The sequence below is a fragment of the Ursus maritimus genome, unplaced genomic scaffold (genome assembly GCF_017311325.1).
Source record: "Ursus maritimus isolate PB19 unplaced genomic scaffold, ASM1731132v1 scaffold_7, whole genome shotgun sequence".
In the NCBI taxonomy this organism is placed as follows: domain Eukaryota; kingdom Metazoa; phylum Chordata; class Mammalia; order Carnivora; family Ursidae; genus Ursus; species Ursus maritimus.
Genome location: NW_024426885.1, coordinates 71,240,489 through 71,266,954, shown reverse-complemented (window position 1 = coordinate 71,266,954; position 26,466 = coordinate 71,240,489). Strand labels below are relative to the sequence as shown.

The 26,466-nt window shown below is 36.0% G+C and overlaps 1 protein-coding gene across 9 annotated transcripts in view; it reads left to right on the top strand.

The window, feature by feature from the left end:
- The window catches only part of ARID4B (AT-rich interaction domain 4B), a 149,438-nt gene that overhangs the window by 107,670 nt on the left and 15,302 nt on the right, over nucleotides 1-26,466 (top strand). For 7 of the 9 annotated variants that reach the window (XR_005833235.1, XM_040624350.1, XM_040624349.1 and 4 more), the window contains exons 17-19: nucleotides 518-769; nucleotides 14,997-15,081; nucleotides 17,582-17,780. Coding sequence is in view for 8 of the 9 variants with exons in the window: in XM_040624350.1 (XP_040480284.1) it covers nucleotides 518-769; nucleotides 14,997-15,081; nucleotides 17,582-17,780 (536 nt within the window). In the remaining variant the exon portion in view is untranslated. The remainder of the gene's footprint in view (nucleotides 1-517; nucleotides 770-14,996; nucleotides 15,082-17,581; nucleotides 17,781-26,466) is intronic. The other 2 variants (XM_040624352.1, XM_040624354.1) reach the window with 2 other exon arrangements.

The following is a 26,466-nucleotide window of genomic DNA, read 5'->3' as shown; positions in this document are numbered from 1 at the left end:
GTAATATTTCAGTTAGCATAACTTTTGAAATTTTGGTTGGAGCACCTTTTGAACTCAGTAAGACTAGCTGTTGGGTAGTAAAAGTTTTTGTTTTAAACATCCTGAGGCTGGACATAATTGAATAAAAAATAAGTTTTAGTCTGAAAATGGCTATGAGATGTAATGATTTTTGTTTTTGTAAACACTTTTGTATAAAACATTTTTATAATAAAACATGAAAAAGTTGTTATAGTTGACCTTACTAGTGTCTTATACAACTTCTGTTCTTCTGGCTGTTGGAAATTTTCTTTTAATGCATTTTTCAATCTTCATTTTCTCTAAATGTATCTTTCTGTAACCATGGTCATCTTGCACAATTTTAGTTTTTAACGTTACGTTGAAACTCTGAATTTCATACACAATGGAATCTGCTGTTCCCGGAGCGGTCACAGCCACGATTTTTATCATTTTATGTGGTTTGGAACTGAAAAGCTTATGAGGTGTCTTTTATTAACTGCAATTTTTTAAACCTTTCAAGAGATGAAACGAATAAAGAGGAAGATGAAGATGATGAAGAAGCAGAAGAGGAGGAGGAGGAGGAGGAAGAGGATGAAGAGGATGATGACAACAATGAGGAAGAGGAGTTTGAATGCTATCCACCAGGCATGAAAGTCCAAGTGCGGTATGGACGAGGGAAAAATCAAAAAATGTATGAAGCTAGTATTAAAGATTCTGATGTCGAAGGTGGAGAGGTCCTTTACTTGGTGCATTACTGCGGATGGAATGTGAGGTAACTTGAGTTTTAGCTAGTGATTACTACCTAAAAACACTTATAAAATAATTTTCTATTTTAAAATTGAATTAACGAATTACGGACTTGTCAGTATTCTAATTGAGGTCATAGTACCATATAAAAAATATGTAGATTTTAGCATGTAAATGCCTCACGTAGTGACTTCCTGCTTACTGTTTTTAATACTTAGAAGACATCCTTAGTGTCTAGAAAACTGAAATCTATACAGTTGATTTTTATGTTATACATGTAGTATATATAACAGAGGCAACTGGTGAAATGATAGAAAAATCTTTTTTAAAGTTAAAAGAGTTTTGAGCTTCTTGACGTCTGCAAGTTAACAACTAGGCTTGTTGGTCTCTTGCATTTTCAACTACATTGCCACAATAACCTCTTCTTTGTGATCTTAAGTCATCATATTTCTTTCCTTCAGTAGGCAGGGATTTTAAAGTTGCGATTTCTTAAGAAGCTTCAGCCATTTTAAGAGGGCCTTTATTTTCTCATTAACAGCTCTTGCGTTACAGCCTTGCTCAGAAGCCTCAGAAATTTGTCTATTTGAGACAATATGGCGGAAGTGTAAGCAAGTCTGGTTGACTAAAATAGAGTGCACTTTCTGACTGCTGCTAACTCTAGGGGGATGAAAGGCAAGACTAAGGTTTGGTTTTAGGTTGTGTTCAATGACTTAAGTTCTTTTCTTACCCAAGTTTTCTTTGGTTTATCCAGAGAGATTTTGTATCTGAATTTTATCCAAAATTGGCAGGCCTGTTTTAGGATCTGGTCATTTAGATAATCTTTTAAGAAAACTGAATTCATTTTGGAACATATGATATTATATTTGAAATACAGCCTATGATAGGGTTGTTGCCCTTGAAAAGTTCACAATAGAAGTTTTAAGTGGTGGTTTCATGGTGTGTGTAGTGTCTTCAAGGAGGAATATAGTTCCCATGCTTTTTATTTAAATTGTGTTCTGTGATTTGGGAAGTTATTAAGAAAACATCATCTCAAATTCTTTTTCTTAAAAAAAACTGTATAGTCTCTGTTTCTTAGAAGTCCATTTTGTGTCGTCCTGTTGTAGCAGTAGGAAGCTCTAGGAAGCATGGCTAATCTGATTACCTTTCTTAGAGAAAAGTACAATTCTGGTCCATTCTGAAGCTTGGAAGAAAATAACAATTTCAGTCATAAGGAAATGTTCAGAAGTTTTGTTTGGGACCCGTTCTTCATTATTTCTGACCAGGAAAATAAAATTTGGATTTTAAGAATGCTGTTATCATAAGTGTTGTCCTGAAGTGTAGCTTTTCCAGAGAATCAGCTTCAGCAGCATGTGTAATTTATTCTTTTGTCTGTTGGCTCTTATGCTACCTCTGTGGTGCATGATTTTCCTCACCTGAAGGGCTGACTATTAATGATTATGTTCGAAGGAAGATACTTGAGATCTCAGATATAGTTGCTATAAGAATATTTTGCCCAGTCTTTGATATTTAATCATTTTGATCTTACTAAATGATCTTATTAATTTAAATGTAGAGGGAGTTCATTTATGCCTAGGATGTAACTGTAAATGTTGAAAATGTTAGTTGAAAATTAGGAAGGAAAAAATTGAATCAGGAAAAAATAATTACTGAATAATGCCCACAGGTTAGATAAGAGCCACATCATCTTTTACCTCTCCTTGAATTCTTTAGTCCTAGTGAGGCACTTTTTCTAGTGGCCTTTATTAAATGCTTTAAATTTTGTGACAGGTAGAATTTAGGTGTTCTCTAACTTGCAATATTGTCAGGGCTTGATTATTTTCTATTATCTCATTAAACAGAGAGAGGCTTACTAGGTGAAAGAATTGAGACATTCATAAAATTATTCTGCAAGAAGATGTACAAATTTCTGTTTGTTAAGAAAAGATGGACCAAAGGCGAGTTATCTTATCCTAGGAACACTTGGATTTTAGAGGGTAGAAAGAGAATGTTGGTATTTTAGCTTTGAAACTGGTAGGGGGTTGGGTAGGGTAAGGGAAGACTTTGAATTGAGGCCTTCAAGTTTTTAATAATATAGAAAAGAAAATGAGATCTAGTTCAACAAGACAAACTTATGTTACTGAGAAGGATGCCATCTGCTCCTCACACCTGAAGCGTTGTATGGTCTGAACTTCCAAAAGAAGAAAACTAACCAACTTGATGAAGACTTGTAGAGTGGATCTCTCCACACTCCAGCATCATAGAGAAAACTGTACTTCTGTAGATGAGTTAATTTGCTTTGAGTCAATAGAAAAGTACTCCTGTTTCTCTCTGAAGCTAATCTAATGGGGACTGCAACAAATCCTCACCAGTTCTACAGCAAGTTTCCTGTTATTCCGGTGGTCTTCAGCTTGATCTTTGAATTTACACTTAAGAGACGTGAAATTAGAAATGAAGATTTATGCATGAAAGTTCCTGAAAATAGTTTTATCTTCAGTGGCAGTCATTCATTACTATAGCAATTTAGGAAATTTTATATGGTGCTATTAATGTGAGTTTTGTTTGATCTGAAAGGTCACTTTTCAGTGAAGAAATTTTAAAGAAAATAAGAGTATCTGCCTTAGTTTAAAAAATACTGTCTTTCTGTTAATTTCTATATTTTTCCTTTTTTCTAAAATGCTGTGTTAAGCTTTATATTAATATTTTTATTTGTACCCCATTTCACATTGAAAATGTTAATTTTTGCTTCATAAAGGTTAGTGTTTGAGCCAATTTGTTTTGTAATACCATGACGAACAAACAAGATACATTTTTACAGGCTTACATCCAATTTTCTGGAAAATAGCCAGAACTCTGGATCTTAAACCACATACTGGCTTACAAATGGTATAATACTGCTACAGAATTTTTCAGATGAGGTGGCCGTATATAAAACGGTTGTCTGATACAAGTAGACTTGGCTGGGTTGCCATGTGCTTGGAGAAAAGTCAGTGCTTTTTTATAAATTGTTTTTAATTCTTCCAAAAATAGCATTCAGGGGCGCCTGGGTGGCGCAGTCGTTAGGCGTCTGCCTTTGGCTCAGGGCGTGATCCTGGCATTATGGGATCGAGCCCCACATCAGGCTCCTCTGCTAGGAGCCTGCTTCTTCCTCTCCCACTCCCCCTGCTTGTGTTCCCTCTCTCGCTGGCTGTCTCTATCTCTGTCAAATAAATAAATAAATCTTTAAAAAAATAAAAAAATAAATAAAAATAGCATTCAATGTAGAAAAATGACAAAATATATAAAAGTAGAAAGACAACTATTGTAATATGTTCTTTTTTAGTCTTTTAAAAAACATAGCTCATATGTTTTTAAAAATTATAATCATACATCAGGAATTTTTAATAGTAGGTGTTCTGTTTGTTTTCTCTTAGCGATGTTAATATTTCATAGAAGTTTTTAGTACCATAGCTAATGGATCCCTTTCATCTCAAGTTTCTAAGTCATGCCATAAACGTAGGAGTGATTTTTGAAAATAAAGTTACACTTTGAGATTCAACTGCTATAATCTCTGTTGCATGTGTTGGGTTTATCCCCAGTTCGGTGATACAGCTAAGTGTATTACAGCTATCTAGACTGCTTGGCTTGGGTTTTAAAATACATCAGTATTGTGTTATGTATTGAGGCTGATTTATTTTTCTCCATTTCCAGTTTGGCTTTCCATAATCAAGGGGTTGGGAATTTGATTAGAGGTTTTTTTAATATTAAGATTCATCAACTACATTAAAAGGATACCCCCAATAAAAGAGAAAGGGAAAAGCAACACTGAAATTTCAACTGTAAAACTCCTAAGTAACAAGTTAGTTCTATTCCATATTGTAAGTTATAGGAAACTGAAAATGAATTATTAAATATATTACTTGAAATAAGAATGTATTTCATTTAAAAAATATTTTATCTCTCTAAGCAAATTGGCTCCTCCTTTGAGGGAATGGAGTGGGGGGGAACTAGTCAAAAGCTTTCACAAATGGGTTCAAACCCACTTTGTGCTAACATTCAGCTGCTGTTTAACAAACATCTATTTCTTTATTTGGCATATATAAGTTCAATATCACATGCAAAATACTGTGCTTGGACTGAAGCTAAAAAGAAGTAGTCCCTATTTATTAAGGAATTGATTGTCCAGGCAAGGGAATTACCCCACCCGGATTTACAAACACCGTCCCTTCTGATGCCCTCAGCCCTCCCCTTGTGTTGCTTACCTTCAGTCACTCCTTCCAATCATTTCCTTTGACCGTCATGCTCTTCTGTTGCTCTTGTGTTGCTTTGTAGTCCTTCGTTGACAAAAACCACTAGAACACTGCTTAAATCTCATACTCTTACTCCTGGCCTGCATCTGTGCCGCTGATCCTGTCTGGAGAAAGCAAATAACCATGCTGACTTCTTTTAAATTCATGACTATAAACTTCAAGTGGCCACGATATGTCCCTCTTGCATTTGCTCTCCTACTTTCTCAGGAGACTGTTTCATACTGTTTCTTACTTCTCAAATGCCCAGCATCTCTTCCCCATCCTCACTTTCCATTGGTGACCTTACTTTATAACCTCATCGAAAAATTGAAGTGAGAGGAGAATTTCGCGGACTTCCACATCTGCCTTCTTACCTGCATCTGCTGCCGCATTCTCTGCCTCTTTCTCTTCAGTCTTGCGTGAAAACAAGCATGCTAGTATCTCAAGCCAGGCTTCTAATTGTCATGCCTTCTTGCCTAAATCAGAGACATGGGCCCAGAAATTTTCCTTTTTTTCCCTCTCTCTGTCAGTTTCTCACTCTGTTTTGAATCATCCACGTCTGGACCTGCAGCTCTTTCTCCCATCTCAAAACTCACTTGAGCTTTACCTGCTTTTCCTACTGTGCCATTTCTTTGCTTCATTTCCATCCAGCAAAACTACGAGTTTACACTTGTCACCCAGTTTCTCTCCTGTTGTTTTGTGTAAACCCACTCCAATAAGGCTTTTGCCCCTGTTAGACCTCCCTGTTACCAGTGACCCCATCTAGCTGAATTCCATCCTTCTTTCTTGACCTCTTGTTACTTGCCTTATCAGTGCTCTTTGACCCAGCTGATCGCTCCTTCCATGATTTTCACTTGTGTTACAGTTGCAACAGTGCCAACTGTTTTTCTTGTTTATTTTCCTTTTCTACCATTCCTCAATTATCCTCTTTTGTCTCTTCTTGTCTTTGTGTGTTTTCTTCCTTACAGTTGTGCTCTTCTTTTATCCTCCTGATATCCATTTTAACTTCTTTTACATTCTGTTCCTATTTTTCCAGTCCGAATTTGAGTCACTTTTCTGATACTGAATTTTTCCAAATTATTCTTTGGAGCCAAAGGGACTTGTCCTGAAATAATAGCTTACACCAAGGACTGTGGGTAAATTTTTTTTTTTTTAATTGTTCAAGCTTTCTACATCAGGACCACATTACTTTCCAATACAAAAGTACATTTAACTTTAAAACATGAAAAAAAAATCCCAATTTCATATTCATTCCATTAATATCCCTTACCACATCTAGAAAAGTACATGCCTGCATATGGTAAGTAGGAAACAAATACTGAACTAAATTGGACCTCCCGGCAACAAAGTGAAGTAGAACAGATGTTAAGAATCTAAATAAAAGGGACTGGTCTATAAAAATGACACCTATAGAATATGGAGACTAAGGGGGATTGGGACATCTGTGGCCTGGCTCTCTCACTGGAGCCTCTTGATGCTCTTATATGTGGTAACTCTTTGTTTTACTTTCTGAGGAACTGTCCCACTGTTTTTCACAAAGGCCACACCATTTTACATTCTTACCAGAATAGTATTGGGGTTCTGGTTTCTCCATATCCTCACCAACATTTGTTATTTTCTGTTTTTTAAAAAAAGTTTTTATAGCTAACCTAGTGAGTATCTCATTTGGTTTTGATTTGCATGTTTATAATGACTAGTGACGGTGAGCATCTTTTCATGGACTTATTGGCTATTTGTATGTCTTCCTTGGGGGAAATGTCCATTCAAGCCCTTTGCCCATTTTTGAATTGTTTTTGTTGTTGTTGAGTGGTAGTTCTTTTTCATGTGTTCTGTATATTAATCCTTTCTCAAATATATAATTTGCAGATATTTTCTCCCATTCTGTGAACCCGCAGAATTATCTTTTTACTCTCTTGATAGTACAGAAGTTTTAAATTTTGATAAAGTCCAAATTCATGTGTTTTTTCTTGGTTGTCCATGCTTTTGGTGGTGTATCCTAGAAAATATCACCAAGTCCAGTGTTGTGAAAATTTTCCTGTGTTTTCTTCTAAGAATTTTATAGTTTTAGCTCTAATACCTAAGTTTTTAACCCGTTTTGAGTTAATTTTTATGTGTAAATATGGTAGTCAATTCTTTTTTATGATACCTTTTTGTCATATGAAGAGCCCATCTCCTAATTAGTAGCCAAAATGGGGTTGAGGGTGAGACACTAGAATGAATCTGATTGGAAATACTCCTGCTCTGTAACTTTCCTTCTCCTCTGTCTCCTTTTGTCCCTTTAAGAATTTTTATGTCACTTCAGCTTAATTTCTCTATTCCTTCCATCTACAGACTGTTCTACATCCTTACTTTTTTTTTCTTCTTTTATTCCATGTAATCTGATCCTTGCCATACTTCCATTGTGTGTGCCGTTGAATTTAGGAATGTTGATAAAAGAGTACAGAGTTGTTCTGTTCCTGTGCTTTGAAATAATTATTCTGATAATGATAGAAAGAAAAGCAGAGTACGCTAGGAACTTGTCTGCTTTATTGCTGTAGTGTGAAGTTAAAGAACTATAAATGAAGACCATTGACAGTGGTTTCCGAGTGAGTATCTGCAAACTTGGTTTAGAAGGTGGGGAGGGAATATTGCCCTGTCTTTTGAATGAAGACTTTGAATTCCCTTTGCATGTTTTTCCTCCTGTGTCCCATTCTTTTTTTCTTCATACCTCACTGTCATATTTTCCAAACTCTGAACTTCCCCAACCCTCTGTCACAGTCTCCCAGCTTATCTACTTTTTAGGATGGAAAACATATTAAAATTAAAAAGTACTATGGCAGTCAAAGGGATGTGAAAAATTCTTGTGCAGTATGAAGATGCTTTGTGTCAGATAGTCCTACCTGTAGAGACAGTTAAAGCAGTGAATAAAGCGAACATTATAATTTGTACTTTAAAAATATGACTTTTGAGTTGACTAGTTTTTCAGTGCAAGTGAATATAAATATTTCCTTCATGAAAAAAGATTAGTAACTTGAGTATTTTTGCACTCAGATGGGCTTTCTTTCTTTGTGTTTACTTAGAGTGTTTACTAAATTGAACCTGTTCTGTTCAGTAGTTTTTGTAGATTGTCAGGTATGTTTAATGTAAAATGTAAATGTGGACCTGTTCATTTGGTGGTTTTGTAGATGGGTAGGTCCATCAGTATATTTGTCTAACCGTGCATAAATACTAATCCCCTAAACTTATCAAATGTCAATAAAGTAAACTTTTCAGGTACTTTTTAAAGTCAGTATCTGCGTCACAAAGTATAGTGAATGCCACAGTTGTTAACCAATTGCAATGCTTTCTATGAATGAGCCTGGTACAATGCTCTACGATGTGTTCTTAACATTATATATTACCTCTGCCTAAAGACCTATACCTTTGTTTCATTTTACAGAGTTAAACTCTAGGAAAACCAACTGATATAATTACTATACCATGCTCTTGGGCTGCTTGTGTCAAATATTAAATATGATTATGCTATAATATTCAAGTTATTGTCATTCTGTTATATTCTTTATTATGCTGAACACCATTCCTGTGTCTTTGATGTGGATTTAATATTAAGTGTTATATGAAGTGGAAATATGAAATGTTAATGGCCTGCTTAGAATTTTATTTTTTCAATAATAATAATGCTTTTATTTTTGTTTCGTTATATCTTAAGAACATGACAGAAGGCATTAAATTATGTTCAGTGGGTGTTTTATAAATTTTGCTTTAGATATTCTCTCAGATTAAAAATATGTGTAAATTGAGATTATTATAGAAAATAGGCAAATATTGATAAAATGTCTTATGAAGTTTATAATAACTATTGCTGCTTTTCATATGACTTGGTCTTTTCTCCTATTATGGTGTCATACTTTTTTTTTCCTATATTTTTTTTCTTTAAGAAAGGGGAAAAAATTTCTTTCCTTGCTAAGATAGCCTAAATTTCCACTTTAGATGTGAAGTTTTTAAAATCTGAGTTAGTTATATGACATACTTTAACTTTTTATATATAGGTAGACAAGATATAAAGTACATAGTATTCAGCTATTACTAAATGAGTCTAATCGTTACAGGAAACAAAATGCAGATGATTTCAATATTTTATCTAAATTAATGGTTCTTAGATTTTATATTTTTTATAATTTGTATACATATTTCAAATAGTGAGCTTTTTAATATGTCAGCTTCGTTTTGCTTATGAAATTATTTTTTAAATATTTTTATTCTGCATGTAATTTTTTTTTTAAATCTCTAAGGTTATGTCTTTTGGGGTATGTATTAATACACACTGATAATATTTCTTTGAAAGTGGTTTGGTTGGGTTTAAGAAGAACCAAAATCTGAATCGATGTGGGCAACAGAACCATTTTGATTTCTTAGCTGGTTGACTAACCTTCTTTTCCGTTTTTATCATTGCTAAGTGTTTCTTAGGTGATTTGCCAACACATCCAAACAAAAATCAGAAAGCTGTTTTTCTGTTTTTCTCTGGTGAGAGCAAGTATGTTATGGTCTCTGAATGGTTCCTTCTAGCTTTGTATGAATATTTTAATTCAGTACATTTAAAAAAATTCAAATATCTATGTGGCTGCTTTTATCAGAAGATTCAGAAGGTTTGTATTGTTACTTTCGTAATTACTGCTTAGTGTTGTCTTCTCTGTTACATGGTAAGCTCCTTGTGGGTAGGAGCCATGCTGCTTTCATTCCTGAATACCCAGTGCCTAGTGCAGAATCTGTCACACAAGTAGCACCTAAGAAGTATTTATCAAATGAATAAGCCCTCAGGGATACTTTTAGTTACGGAGTTTCACATAACTTTTTACTTCAGGTCCAGCTCCTTCATTTTATGTAGGTCAGGGAGCAGACGTTTATAAGTTAAATGAGTTACTCATGCATCTGTTCTTTCGTGTTTGTTCCATTAGTTGACTATTAGATGATATCAATAGAGATATTCTCAGGTATGCCATATATATATACTTTGAAAATATTTTCCTTAATATTTTAGTTAAATATCTGATGAGGTACTTGTCTAGATATCATCCATTAATTACAGTGGATTTATTGATCATTGAAAAAGTATGGTTTGATTACTAACAGACTTAATTTTCTAACTTAGTATTTGTTTTTTTTAATTCAGTATTTGTTTTAATATTTTTCTTAGTTTTTCAATATTTGTTTTTATTTATTTTTAAACATTTTATTTATTTGAGAGAGCACGTGCGTGGGGAGGGGGGAGTAGTGGGAGAGTGAGAAGCGGCCTCCCTGCTGAGCAGGGAGGCCCATGCGGGGCTTATCCCAGGACCCTGGGACCACAACCTGAGCCGAAGGCAGATGCCCAACTGACTGACCGACCCAGGTGCCCCTCAATATTTGTTTTTAAATGGAAGAATTTAGTAATCTTTTCACTGTGCCCTGGTAAACTATATTTCCTTTTGTGACAAAGAGGCCAATTACTGGCTTGTGATCATAATTTCTAAAGATAATGTCTAATTAAAGGGAAGACCGTTTTTATCAATAATCCAAACTACCTGGTTTTCTTCAGACATTCTCTTAGAACTCTATTGCTTAGATCCAAAGCTGCAAGTCATTTTGTTTTTAGGCCCACTGCTTAGCTTACATATCTCTCCTATTTCTCAGACTACATGATCACTAAACATGACAACTGACAGCAACAGGCCCACTAACCTTGAAGAGAGATCTAGGTATTTAATGAGAAAAAGTGGTTTCTCTGAAGTCTGAAGACATGTTACCCTATATATCTGTTAAGTAGTGTTCTTCGTATGCAGTGGAAAGACCCCATCAAAATATGTGCTCTTGATTCCCTCTGTGGTACTTAAAGCAGAATCGAGAATATTGGAGAGCCCCTGACTTTTATAGCTGAGGGAAGGACAGCATGCCTGTGTATTTGAGGATGTCTGAGAAAAGGACTAGAAACATTTTCAAATTAAAAAAAAAATGTATTACATTTAGTTACTAAGATTCTTATATTCTTTGAGAATGTATTTTGAAGGATGAATGGATATCTTACTTGATATGGTACCCTAAGGAGAAATTGAGAACTATTTTACGGTATTCTATTTCTTAGCTGCAGTTTTCTGCTCTTTGCCAATTCCAGTAATTTCAATTTTTATGATATTCAAGATATTTGGATTTGAGCTGAATTTTCTCATTTTCTGTTTTCATTGATAACTTTCTTATTATGCCTGTAGTAAATATGTGGTTTTTTTTTTTTTTACTATATATTAAATATACTGTATTAAAAGTCAAAGTTTATATAGAATTAACAGCATCAACTTCTTGTAGTTCTGAACTAGATTCCCTTCATTCAAGTGTTTATTCTTGGTATTTGGTAGGGAGTCAGAGATCTTGACCCACTAATATTGCCTCCTTTATTTAAATTATCTGGCATAGTAAAGTCAAAATTAAATTGGTCTACCTCTTTCTTTCACATAAGTTAGTGTCTTTAGGAAATATTGGGGGTTGTGGGTTTTTTTGTTGTTTTGTTTTTGGAACCAGGTTTTGTTTTTCTCCCACATGAACTTACGTGTCTCTCCTTTCTGTTCTTTGCAAGTATTCTATAAAGAAAATGGAACACTTGCATGATACTCTAATTACATGAAGGGAAGGAACATTTCTTATTTTTAAAATACAGTGATCAGTTACAGCTCTCAGTTTATTCTCTAATCTTTTTTTGTTCCTTGTAAGATTAATCAGACAATTAAAGTACTGTTTAGAACCTCATTAAGTTTTGAAATATTTGTCTGGGTTAATGTTTGAATCAGTGATCTCAACTTTTATTTGATAAGGGCATTTGTAATTCAAAAGATCTCCCTTAATCAAAATTCTCACATTGTCTTCAGTTCTCCTTCATCACAGGTTGTGCATTTTTAACGTGGCTTTTCCAGCTGCTGGTCTATGACTCTTCTTTGTGCTTACTCTGGATGGGACCTGCTATCCATGCCCTCTACCATTAATCTGGTATTGACCAGAGTGTTTTAAGAGGCAGTCCCTTTCCCATTTTTCTCTAACTCCCTACCTGGTACTTTTTTGACAAGCCTATTGCAAAGTCAATTTACTTCCGTGGTTTCAGTTTTCTTAATCTGTGAAATAAATTCATTAATAGATTTTTAAGGCATGTTCTAGTTCTAATGGCTATTAATTATAATAACAAAAAATATTGTGTTACTACATTTTATAAAAATAGAGACTAAATCTGGCAGAGAAAAGAAAAAGTCTAAGAGAATAGTGTCAGAACAGGGGGATGCCTGAACAAACAAAAAACAGTGAAAAAAATAGAACCAAAAGAGGCAAATAATAAAGGAGTAATAATATTAGCTAATATTTATAGGACTTTAAGTTACCATGTGCCAAGTACCTATTACTTCAATAGGAGACATATTTAAAGAATTTTCTAAGGCATCTCCTAAAACCATACAGAATATTTATTATTTTAAAACAGAACTGTCATCCAAAAATAGTATAAGACTGTAGTCTTTAAGTACTATTATTCCAATATTTTAAAAGTGTATGTAGTTCGTTTCATCAAATTCATTCCAGAATTTGTCTTTTTTCTTTTCTGCCTGGTGCAACACTCCTTCCATATCCAGAGTCACTACTTGAAGTTCTTCTGATAGCCAGTTCTCTTATAGGACTCTACAGAAAATGCTTACCAGATAGCATCTGTATACTGACAAAGCTTAGGCAGTGGGCATCAGCCTGTACCAAGGCAGCAGCTGTTGTTTTATTAATGTGTATGTTTCTTCTACCTGGTTCCTAAGAGAATTTAAGTAATATCCATTCTCTCTGAGTCATAAAGAAATCTTGCTCCCTCACGGTGAACATTTTAACTACGGAGGCAATAATTGTTTTGTTTTGTTTTGTTTTATTTTTCTTGTTTGATGTATTTGGTGTTGTGTATAAGATATATAAATATATAATATCATGGTGATGATCTTAAGTTGAAAGCTACTATTTTGCCCTAATGTGAAATATAATTCATGTCAGAAACCCAAGTTGAATAGTAAAAGTGTCTGATATTACAAAATAACTACATAACAGATAGTCTTCAGTAAAGAAAGGTAAAAAATACTATATCCTTGTTTAGCTTACATTGATGTTATGTATAACCATCATGAACCATCTTCAGTTATCTCATAAGAACATAGAAAGCTTGTTTTGTCTTCTTTCAAACAAATTACACTGCATTGACTTTCATAACTATATCCAAGTAAGAGCAACTTCTAGGAGTTTACGTTCAACTTTGTGAAGGGCAGAGATATTTTCTGTTCATTTTCCAACTTCACTCCAATTTCGAAAGGAACTAAATTGCTTTCATCTCAAGCATAATGCAATTTTCAGTATTCATGGGAAAGTTAGAAGTACTATAAATATTTAGGTAGGTCCTACTGTGCAAGTATAAATACCAGAAGGGGTATGTTGAGTGGAATAATAATATTTGTTTTAAAACTTTTCAAAGTTCTTATCATGTTTGATTCTTAAAAACTATATATGATAGCAGTCTTTTTTTTTTTATTTTTACTTTTTAAATACAGTCTTATTTGGTACAGAATACACTAAGTCTGATGTTGAGAATGGCTTGACCAGGGCCACATACGTAGCCAGCAGGGATTATGTGAAAAACTTTCCTAGAACTCATTCCATTCTTCCTCATTCTCTCAAATTATCACTGTGGCCCTCAATAGCTTCCAGCAGATACTGGCAGAATCCCTGGCCTGGGGGTGTGCCCTCAGCTTTACCAAAGCCAGTAGTTTTGTTTTGTTTTGTTTTTGTTTTTAAGATTTTATTTATTTATTTGATAGAGACAGCCAGTGAGAGAGGGAACACAGGCAGGGGGAGTGGGAGAGGAAGAAGCAGGCTCCCAGTGGAGGAGCCTGATATGGGGCTCGATCCCAGGACTCTGGGATTACACCCTGAGCCCAAGGCAGACGCTTAACGACTGAGCCACCCAGGCGCCCCCAAAGCCAGTAGTTTGCACCAGCCAGTAGCACTTTGCCTGGGAGTTGTTACAGGCATACTTTCCAGGCCTACTCTAGAGCAAGAATATAATTTATTAGTCAGATAATGACCCAAGTCATTAACTTCCTGACTTAGGGCCTTTATTACTTCATTTAGTACCTCTGATAATGAGGACATTTCAATTTAAAAGCTCATTTTCAGTTGTTCATGTTCTGGAGTTAGATACGTCAGTGAGTTTTCCATTTTCCACAATAAATGTATATAACTTTTGAACATAAAAAGAGGTTAATTCATTTTTAACGTTTCTTCCTTCTAGTTGAGTTTTTACAAAAATAAACTGCTGTTCTTTTTTGCTTTAAACAAATAGCTTTATTGCAATCAGGATTAAGTTGTACCCTGTGAAACTCACACAGACTGTCAGCATTGAGTGGAAAGGCCATCAGAGCTGTTGACTCTCAGCTGTGTGTATATGTAGGAAGCATCTCAGAATATTGAAAAACTTGGCTAAGTAAACCTTTCCTACCATTTTATGGGAAGGTTTTTTTTTTTTGATTTTGCATTGTCTGTAAGTTATAATATTATGCTCTTCTATTACGCAGTCATTTAAAACTAGAACATATTACCTTAGCTTCCTGATATGTCTAGAAGAAAAAAAAACCTGTCTACTTCTTAAAATCAAAACAAAGTAAAACAAAAAAATGTAGACAATATTGTGGTTTCTTTACAATACAAATTTGGTTTCTTTTTGGTAGCAGAGTAAGGAGCTCTAGTTTAGACGCCAAGAGGTTTTTCTGGTCTTGGTTCAGTCAGTAGCTGACATTATGTCCTTGGGCAGATCACTTCATCTCTTTTTTTGGGCCTTGGTATCTTTATTCATTGAACCAGGAAGTCGAACTAACTTGTCTCCAAGGTCCTTTCCTGTTCTAAAATGTTACGATTCTATTTATGAATTTCTCTTTAATATGGCGTAGTTAGTTCTGTGATGTTTTGTGTATTTATATGAATTTCCTTTCATTTTAGATATGATGAATGGATTAAAGCAGATAAAATAGTAAGACCTGCTGATAAAAATGTGCCAAAGATAAAACATCGGAAGAAAATAAAGGTACGTGCTTATTTTGCTAAAAGTACATATTTTGCTACATCATAGCTGTTAATTAAAGAACTTTACCTCTAAAATGATGCATTAAGTGTGTGTGTGTTAGTGTTAGTAGAGATAGCAATTCTCGTAGAATAGGGAATTTATCAAATGCTGTATTTGGGTATAGTTAATATTGTCAACTTACGGAAAGGTCTTTTGGAAACAGTACTAAATGATCTTTGAGGCTTTTTTAGTCCCAACATTGTGTAAAGCTACCCAGCCTGATTTCACTTAAATTATTTCAGTCCTTTTTGCCCCTCTCATCTCCAGCTAGGAGCCGTAAAATAGTGTGGCTGGGAGCCTGGCTTAGTGTAATGGCTGTAAACTATTCAGAGGAAGAAAAGAAGGAGGTATCTGAAGGCAGAGGAGAGCCTGTCTGCACCTCGTCTGTTTCTCCTCATTTTTATCTGACTCTATTTGCAGGAACTTAGAATGTGTTCACAGGACCTTGTTAGCCCCACCATAGATGGGTACCATGGGGAATCTATTAATGAGCAGGTGTGAAAATTAATGCTACTGTTATGCATGATAGAATTACTCTTATTTATTCTAAGACTAAGTGTTTTAACTGTTTTATTAGAAAGTCGACCATTAACTAGGTTTAAAAAATTTTTTTATCTTTTTAATGGCTTTTTTATCCTTTGAATGATATGTGTGTGTGTGTGTGTGTGTATAGTTGAGGTGTTTATAGTAGTTCTTCTGAAATTCAGTCTGTATTCACACTGAGGAGCTGTTGACTTTCGTGCTGGTGGCCCCAAATAGTGCAGGCTTTCCCCCAGAATGGTTGTTCTTTTCTCACTGTAAAATTGAGTCTGTTCTTCAAGTTTTGGTGTAGCAACCCCATGTAGCTACAACTAGGGCTTCTCAAATCCCTTTCATGTTCACTTTTGGTCTTTATTGGGAAGTATGGAAATCAGGATATTCAGCATTGCTTTTAGCTACTGGCAGAGTTGTGTGTGAGTGGTGTTAAAAAAGCCAGTTTCCGTACACAAAACAAGTTTTAGGAGGAGTATTTCTCAGGTAGAGGATGTGGTAGGGATGGGAGAAGCAGTATTAGAATATTCCCAAGGGAGTTGTTTTCCTAAATACTCTCAGTTCAGTTCTTGGCCCCTCCCATGGCATATTACAATTCCTGGTCATTAGGGAAGAGGCATGTGAAGTTTGAAAAAGCTTACTAAATAATATTCTGATATTGTACACCCTTCCCTCACTCTGTCTCATCTGTCTTCTGATAACCATTAAAAGCCATATCTGAATTTTGAATGGAATGGACCTTTTCTGCCCTCAGAATACATGATACATTATGATCTCTGGAATAAAATAATGAAGTAGTGAAAAGTCTAGCTACAGGAGAAAAAATGGAGCAGCACTAATTATTGATAGATTGTGGTCATCTACTTGCAAATCAGACTTTTCAGTGCATTCTGAGAATTAAGCCCAGATGTCTTAAGTGGGTGGCTCTCGCACTTGAGCACCTATCACAGTCACGTGGAGGACTTGTTGGAACTCTGATGGCGTGGCCCCATCCCCAGCATTTCTGATTCACTAGATCTGAAGTTTGTTCCAGGAGTTTGCATTTCTAACACATTCCCATAAGATGCTCCTGGTGTGGGTCCAGGGACCACACTTGGAGAACCATTACCCTAAAGCATCCGTAATATGTAATGAATTATCTTCTGTGCATCCAGAATGGTGATAGTGGCATACCATCTTTGCGAGAAGTGTGAAAATAGTCACTGAGATTCTATAGTATGTCTCTGTAATAGGATTTCAGAGTTGTTTACTGCGCCGTCATGCTCTTCATCATCATTAGAAGCTTATCTAAATGATTTTTCATATAAATTATTTTCAAAACAAATTTAAAAACAGTTTCCAGGAAGTATTTCAGTTAGCCTCTCCTCATCTTAGTTGTAAACAGTTTTTTTTCCTCAAATGTTAATTTATCAATGAGGCAGGAAGATTGCCTCCTGACTTCACTTTATAAGAGATCATTTATTTAGAGTTATTCCCAGGTGTCAGCTAAATGAAGATGTTTAGAATTTTGTCATTCCCAACCCACATTTTATACTGAAAATGTTACAAGTTTTGAAACTACCAGGTTGAAATTGTTTTTCATTTAAATGAATATTTAAGCCTTTTGGGATTTAATTTTGAAGAATTTGTAATGCCAGTTATTAGCAGTATGAGGTTTGTTAGTCTTAATTTCTTATGGGATTGCTAATTTACCTCCACTATTAAAATTTAAATAGTAGACAAAAATGTTTTGTTTATCCTGTAGTATTTGTTAAAAACTTTGGAAAAATATCTCTGGCTGTTTTTGAGCAGCTTCTTATATTCTTTCTTTTCCTATTATTTAATAATATATAAAACAACTTTGAATTTAAAATGAGTGTTAACATTGTTACTAATAAATGCCTCATGATAAATTATGATTAACAAGAGATACTTTTTTTTCTTAACCTAGAATAAATTAGACAAAGAAAAAGACAAAGATGAAAAATACTCTCCTAAAAACTGTAAACTTCGGCGTTTGTCAAAACCACCTTTCCAGACAAATTCATCTCCTGAAATGGTATCCAAACTGGATCTTACCGATGCCAAAAACTCTGATACAGCTCATATTAAATCCATAGAAATTACTTCCATCCTTAATGGACTTCAAGGTAAACATAACCAATATCCTGTTGCATGCAACTATATGTTTTTAGTTGTTATAAATCAGATTCTGTAAAGGCAATTCGCTGCTTTTTAATTGGACCAGAATTTTGTTTTCTGTTGTTACGTGAAATAAAATCAGCCATTGATTGAGGATTAGAAATATTTCTATTACTAGTAGATCTAAAGGTGTCGTTAAATTTTAGTTACCACCGTACAGTACTATACTGTGGGTTTTTCAGGTACTGTCCTTTTCCATTCCCACGTAAAGCATGGTTTGTGTTATGTGATATTAAATTATATAGTTATACTGAATTTTTTTATAAAGAACACCAAACTTTGCTTATTTCGATTACATCTATTATGATCTCTTTTATGATGGCATTATTGCTTAACATTTAAGGCAGAATGAAGTATAAATATCAAATAATAAAAATGAGGAAGACTGGAGAGGGGATTTAATAAATTTGTCAGGGACGGCACTGGAGGAGATAATGCTAAGTGAAATAAGTCAAGCAGAGAAAGACAACTATCATATGATTTCTCTCATCTATGGAACATAAGAACTAGGATGATCAGTAGGGGAAGAAAGGGATAAAGAAAGGGGGGGTAATCAGAAGGAGGAATGAAACATGAGAGACTATGGACTATGAGAAACAAACTGAGGACTTCAGAGGGGAGGGGGGTGGGGGAATGGGATAGACCGGTGATGGGTAGTAAAGAGGGCACGTATTGCATGGTGCACTGGGTGTTATACAGAACTAATGAATCATTGAGCCTTACATCGGAAACCGGGGATGTACTGTATGGTGACTAACATAATATAATAAAAAATCATTAAAAAAAAAATAAATAAATAAATTTGTCAGGGAAAGGGGAAAAATGACCTATTAAATGAAGTATATATTTTCATAAAAATATTTTACATTTCTCATTACTTAAGAGTTTGGATTTTTACTCATTTAGAATGTGACAAAAATTGTTTTATGTCTTTTCATCAGATGGTTATTTACATGAACTAATTTTATAATGCTGTAAATATACTTAAGTTCAGTCTTCATAATTTTCTGATGTATCAGACATACAGACAGTATATCAAAATATATATAATTTAAAGAATAATATGAATATGAACATGGTATGTCTACCATAGTGATGAACAAACAGTATTTACTTAAAAGAATTTTGCATTTCTGCCCCAGAAGTAATTAATATCCTGATTTAAAAAAATTTTTTTTTAAAGATTTTATTTATTTGAGCAAGTTGGTGAGAGAGAGAGAGCGCGCGCGCGTGCGTGCACAGGGAGGGGGAGAGGGAGAGGGAGGGGGAGGAGCAGACTCTCCACTGAGAGGGGAGCCTGATGTGGGGCTCGATCCCAGAACCCTGGGATCATGCCCTGAGCCTAAGGCAGACGCTTACCCCACTGAGCCACCCAGGTACCCTAATATCCTGATTTTGGTGTGATTATTTCTTTACTTTTCTTTCTTTCTTTATTTTTTTTTTAAAGATTTTATTTATTTATTTGACAGAGATAGAGACAGCCAGCGAGAGAGGGAACACAAGCAGGGGGAGTGGGAGAGGAAGAAGCAGGCTCATAGCGGAAGAGCCTGATGTGGGGCTCGATCCCACAACGCCTGGATCACGCCCTGAGCCAAAGGCAGATGCTTAACCGCTGTGCCACCCAGGCGCCCCTCTTTACTTTTCTTTAGAACTAAACACGTATATATATTAAACATAAGTATATATTTCTAAAGAGCATTTAGTTTTTTTAAAACTGAGTAGCAAGCATAAGCCTTGCTGTGTAAGAAAAGGCGATATTTCCACTCAGATGAAGTCTCCCTGAGAATTGTACCTGAATAGAGTCTGTGGGCCATATTCTTATTTCATATTCAGCTTCTCTGAGAGTTTGCAGAAGCATCTCTAAGGAAATTCAGTGGGGCAAGGTCATAAGGGAGTTCTGGGAAACACTGGGGCTCACCATGAGCAGAAAATCTGATGTTAAAAAAAAGAAAAGCAAATCTGATGTAGTTATAGCGGATGATGAACAGAAGTGTGGGAGTAGTAAGCTGCTCTGTATTTTTTGATTCTAGGCTTATCAAATACACCTCTAGCTTTCAGGTGCTGGTCAAAGCCAAACGTTTCTGCTGGGTAAAGTGATGTATTCAGCTGATCGGGGTAACACTTGGCAAGACATGGAGGGGAGAGCTGGAAGTTCATCAACACGTTGTTAAAACAAACTAAACCTATTTAAACTCCTTCAGACTGTATGGGGGCAGCAGGCATCTTAGTGAAGGTAGTCATTCGTATTACCTTCTTTGGAAACAACACTGCTAGTATAGCCTGGTTTCCTTCTGCATCTGGTATGCAGGTATCTTCTTGGGGAGATCCCATTCTAGGGATCACTCTTCAGAGTACTCCTTGGGATTCCTTTGTTTTGGCATCTCATGTCGTTTTTACCCTCCTTGAGCATACTCTCATTGTGGTGGAACATACTCTCTAGTAACTTTTTAAGAATAAAGTGAATGAGAAGGAAGGTAAGTTTTTAGAGACTGTGTATGTCTGAGAAAGTCTATTCTGTGTATGGTTTAGCTCGGTTGAATGTTTTTCGGTATTTTATTGGCATTGTTCAGTTGTCTTTTTTTTCTTCTAATGTTGTTTCTGTGAAGTCCAGAGCTCTTCCAATTACTCATTCTTTCTGTGTGACTTGTTTTATTACTTGGGGTTTTTTGTTTGTTTTTTTTTTTTAATTTTTTATTTTCTTTTCCCTGTCTTTGGAATCTTGAATCTTTGTTTCTGATGTCCTAAAATTTCACAGTTTTTATGCCTTATGTGAATGTATTTTTATCCACTGTCTTGTGTTCTTGTTAGGCTCTTTTCATTCTAGAAACTTGTGCCTTTCTGTTCCAGGTTCTTTTCTTGAATTATTTTGTTGATTATTTCCTCCTCTGCATTTTACTGTTCTCTCTTGTTTGTGTGTGTGTGTGTGTGTTTTCTTGACTAGTCATTATACCAATATTGTACTTTCTATAGTATATTCTAATATGTTTATCTTTTGGGGGGTGGGGCTATTATTCATTCTTTTATGTTCTTCCTTGATTCCTTTTTTTTTTTTAAAGATGTATTTATTTGAGAGAGAGAGTATATGCTAGCACACAGTTGGGGAAGGGCAGAGGGAGAGGGAGACAAGTAGACTCCCAGTTGAGTGGGGAGCCTGATGTGGGGCTTGATACCAGGACCCTGTGATGATGACGTGAGCTGAATCAAGAGTCTCAGACGCTTAACTGACTGAGCCACCCAGGTGCCCCTTTTCTCTGATTTCTTAGAAAATTTTCTCAACTTTATCTTCTGATCCTTTTATTGACTATTAATTTATTGCTATAATGCTTAGTGACAGCTGTAATGCTTTTAATTTTCAAGAGCTCTTTATTTTCTGCATGGTCTCCTACCATTCTGTTCTTTTAAGATGGGTACAACATCTTATCTTTCTGTCTTTACTCTTTCCAAAGAATATTATAAGTGTTTGTTCTTCTTTTGCATGGTCACTTACTTCCAGTTGCTTTTTCCTGCTTTATTTTGATCTCTTCCTTATGAAGGACTTTTTCCTTGGCTGTCTTCTCCTGATAGGAAACTTGAGCACATGGTTGGGACAGGTCAACTTTGAGTTTCATTGTAGGGTAATCTGTCTGGGTGAGCCATTTTGTGGGGGAGACAACTCTCAGATCTTTACGACTTTTTCTTAGATTAGTTGCATTCTAGAGAGAGGAGTCTTCTAGTCTTGACTAGAGGGTAAGAGAATGGCTTCCCGTACTCTAGGATCCAGTTGAGGAATGGGAAAGGGAGGAGGGGAAATTCTTAGCTTTTTTTTTTTTTTTTTTTTTTTTTTAAAGAAGTCTGCACATTCAGCATGGAGTTCGACACAGGGTTTGAACTAATGACCCTGAGGTCAAGACCTGACATAAGATCAAGTGCTGGACACTTAACAGACTGAGCCACCCAGGTGTGCCTTAGCATTTTTAGTTCACTGATCCCACTGAGTTCAGCATCACAGCTGTACCTATGCCTTTAATAGTTCTTAGCATTGCCTAGGCCAGGAACCTTTCTTACCATCCTCAGAGAATAAATCTCCAGAAGAGTAGTCACTTAGCAAACTGCAGTGGCGGTGAGGACCTAGGAATGTGAATACTTGCCTTTTTCTTTCATTTTTTTTTTTTTTTAAAGATTTTGTTTATTTATTTCAGAGTGTCGCGTGCACAAGCGGGGGTTGGGGGTGGAGGGAGAGGGAGAAGTAGACTCCCTGCTGAGCATGGAGCCCAACTCGAGGCTCAGTCCCAGGACCCTGGGATCATGACCTGAGCCAAAGGGAGAGGCTTAACTGACTGAGCCACCCAGGCACACCTAAATACTTTTCAAATAATGTTCACCCGGTGCTCCTTATGTTAGGCTGCCTCCTCCAGTTTTTGTTTTCATAGGTACTTGGTATGCCAATTATTCCTGAGTCTCTGGCAAACTGGTTTTATGCTCAGCCCCATTCACTGCTGACTTGAGAAAAGGATTGTCTTTCTTGGGTCTGTTTACCCTCATTCATCTGCTTTCTGGCTTGCACATTCTGTTGCTATTCTATTTGTCCCCATTTTTGTTGCTATATTATTTCAGAAATAGTGTTAATATACCATATGTATGATATGTGTGTGTAATACATAATTATTAATATACGATATTATATATTAGTATAACAAATAGATAACCCCAAAGAACACATATATACATGTACACACATATATGATATTTTTATAAATGGGATCATTGACACTATAAACGCCACCTTTTGGGTCGGGGCTTGGTATAGTATAACTGATAAATCTTTCTGTATCAGCACATCCATACTACGGAATAGCTGTATCATAATTTATTTAATTAGCTCTTGATAGGATGCCTGGGTGGCTCAGTTGGTTAAACATCTGCCTCAGCCCAGGTCGTGATCCCAGGTTCTGGGGATCGAGTCCCTCATCGCGCCCCCTGCTCATGCTCACTCTCTCTCACTCAAATAAATAAAATCTTAAAAAAAAAATTAGTTCTCGATAAAAAAAAAGATACTTAGGTTATTTCCATTATTTTTCCTATTGTGCAGAATTCAACAGTGAGCATCACATTGGCATATTTCTGACATTTCAAATATTCTCTTCTTATTATTTTCCCTTTTCCGTGGTAAATTTTATTTTATTTTAGATTTGGCCATAGATCAAGTTTAAGACATTTCAGATTATTTCCAGTTAAAAAGTGATTGTTGCTATGAATGTGTATGTATATGTACATGTATATATAAAGAAAATAATGTGAGGGGCACCTGGGTGGCTCAGTGGTTTAAGCAAGTCTGCCTTCAGCTCAGGTCATGATCCTGGGGTCCTGGGACAGAACCTCATGTTGGGCTTCCTGCTCGGCTGGGAGTCTGTTTTTCCCTCTGCCCCTCACTCCTCCCCCCGCCCCCAGCAAATAAATAAATAAAATCTTTTTTTTTTTTTTTTTTTTTTGAGAATAATGTGAGACCACCCACAAGTTTAGAACACAGATGGATAAAAGTCTATCTCCTTGGCATGAGATGGGCTGGGGACAGAACAAAGTGGGTGATGGTTGAAATTCTGTGGAGAAATTGAATGTCTCTAGAGAATAATCTTCCACATTTTAGTACTAGAGATCCTCTAAGTACTAGTTCGCTGATGAATCACCAAATGGAAAACTTATCTGTTAATAAACCCTATCAACACAGTCAAGTTTTAGTAGGTCATCCTTCAGTGTGAATAATCAAGGAAAGCTCTAGCATAAAAGATGGAAACTAAAACAAACAGAAGAAATGACCCTTGAGGAGAGATATAAGGTAACAAACATAAACTATTAATTATTTCTGGTTATTTTTAATCTCAGAGAACGCATAAGCATCTGTAAAACAAGAACAGGATACAAGTGAAAAAGGAACAAAGAACAAGAAAAACTTGGAAATAAAAATTGAAATTAAAATTCAATAAAGCAGAGTTTGAAGTTGAGGAAAACTTCCAGAAAGTATAAGAAAGCAGTGATAGAATGTTAGAAGATGAGTGGTACGGAGTATCATTCTAGGAATAGTGAAATTAGAGGGGAAGAAATTAACAAGTAACCACACACACCACTGTCGTTTGCATATACTCATATGTTTATATCTTTGATTTTTTTTAATGGGGTGAGAGACACTAGCATTACTTCTAGAATCGGTCAGCCTGAGGAATCAAGAAGCCATGGAAACAGCATGCCTGGTTATGTGTAACTATAAAAAGCAATTGGATTTTGAAAAACTGAACAAGAAAAAAATTCAGCTAGGGTTTTCTTGTGAATTGTCCCACAGCTATATTATTGATTTGTTTATTTGTACCTCATTTCTTAGCGAGTGCTATATTATATATAGAGTTTGTTCTCATGTTTTTGTTTTTAAAGATTTTATTTATTTATTTGACAGAGAGAGAGAGACAGCCAGAGAGAGAGGGAACACAGGTAGGGGGAGTGGGGGAGAGAGAAGCAGGCTCCCAGCAGAGGAGCCTGATGGGGGGCTCGATCCCAGGACCCTGGGATCACGTCCTGAGCCAAGGGAGATGCTTAACGACTGAGCCACCCAGGCGCCCCTGTTCTCATGTTCTTTCTCTCCTTAGTGAGTGCTGTATATGTGCTGTCTTCTCCCCCCCCCATACATATTAATTACTAGGGTCATCCTGGAATAATCCTTGGGTGGGTCGAGAAATTACCAGTAAGTGAAAGAAGAACAATTTTCAGAACTGACAGACATGAATCTTTCTTTTTTTAAGATTTTATTTATTTATTTGAGAGAGTGTGTGTGTGAGAGAGAGCACCAGTGGGCAGAGTTGGGGTGGCGGTGAGGGAGAGGAAGAAAGGGAGAAGCAGACTCCCCGATGAGCAGTGAGCCAGATGTGGGGCTCGATCCCTAGGATCATGACCTGAGCCTGAGCTGAAGACAGACACTTAACCAACTGTGCCACCCAGGTGCCCCAGCACATTGAATCTTTATATTGAATGAGCCCATCAAACACCTGATAAATTAGTGAAGGAGCCATTCCCTGGTGCATTATGGTGAAATTTTAAAACACCAGGAATAAAAAACCACCACTAAGGATGAGAAGACAAAGGAAAGTAGTATTTTTAACACTTACAAACAAAGTACCCTCAAAATTTTGAAGGGAAATAATTTTCAACTTGGAACTGTATACCTGGTTAAACTATCCATAAAACAATAAAGTTTGAGGGTTAGGATGTATTTAGACATGTAGGCAAAGAATATCTCCTATGTACCCTTTTCAGGAAAGTACTAGATGATGTGCTGCAACACATATGGGAATAAACCAAGAAGGGGGAAGATGGGCAATTCACTTAACAGTGGGTCTCTGTCAAGTGAAGGGAATTCCTAGGATGATGGCTGTTAGAGCAGACCCAGAGAGCAACCAACTAGATGGAGTAGAAAGTTGGCCTGTAGTACAGAGAGGTTTGGTGAATAAGGGAACTGGATGGAGTGCTTGACTGTATGGAGCAGTTGAAATAAATGTGAAAAGGGGTACCTGGGGGGCTCAGTTGGTTGAGCGTCTGCCTTCAGCTTGGGTCATGAACTCAGGGTCCTGGGATCGAGCCCCATGTTGGGTTCCCTGCTTGGCAGGGAGTCTGTTTCTCCTTCTCCCTCTTTTTTTTTTTTTTTTTTTTTTGTTTAAGATTTTATTTATTTATTTGACAGAGAGACAGCGAGAGAGGGAACACAAGCAAGGGGAGTGTGAGAGGGAGAAGCAGGCTTCCCGCCTAGCAGGGAGCCCAATGCAGGGCTCAATCCCAGGACCTCGGGATCGTGACCTGAGCCGAAGGCAGACGCTTAACGGCTGAGCCACCCAGGCGCCCCACTCTCCCTCTCCCTCTTCTTCTGCCCCCCGCTTATGCTCTCTGTCTATCTCAAATAAATAAATGAAATCTTAAAAAAAAAAAAATGTGAAAGACTTACAAAAGGAAGACATAACATAGAAAAGAAGGACTTTTGGAAACTTGGAAAAATAAACGGCTCTATGAGAAAGGAAGTTCATCAAGCGTGCTACTTACTTCTGCAGTGAACCACGTTTATGTACGTTACAAATAGTATATTTAATTAACTAAAGATAACTTTATATAGAATCTAAATAGAGCAGGAGATGGGAGTATTAATAAGAAAGCATCCTCATTGCTCATTGCAGGCTAAGCTTCTTCCTAAGTGAACAAATAGTTACTGTTATCGTCTCTTAATAATACACTCTCCGAAGAAATAGTATTGAGACTTTGCAGGCTGAGGGAAAAAGAAAAAGAGCTATTGGTTTTCTGTTGTGAGTCTCCATTTGTTTGTTGTCATATACGCATTGCTTTGATTATCAGTTTAAGAAAATTCTGTTATACAGAAAAGTTTAAACGTTTTTAACTGTTGTAATTGTGTCAGTTTTTTACTTTTAGGAAACTTAGGTAAAGAACATGCATAGTTTTGTAATTACGATTCTAAATTCAGGAGTCAAATGACTTAGATTTCGATTTCATCTCGACTTTTACTAGCTCTTTGGGGTAGTCTAACCTCTCTAAATCCCAGTTTCCTAAAGTATAAAATGGGGTTAATAATAACATGCCCCTAATAGGGTTATTGTGAAACTGAATCAG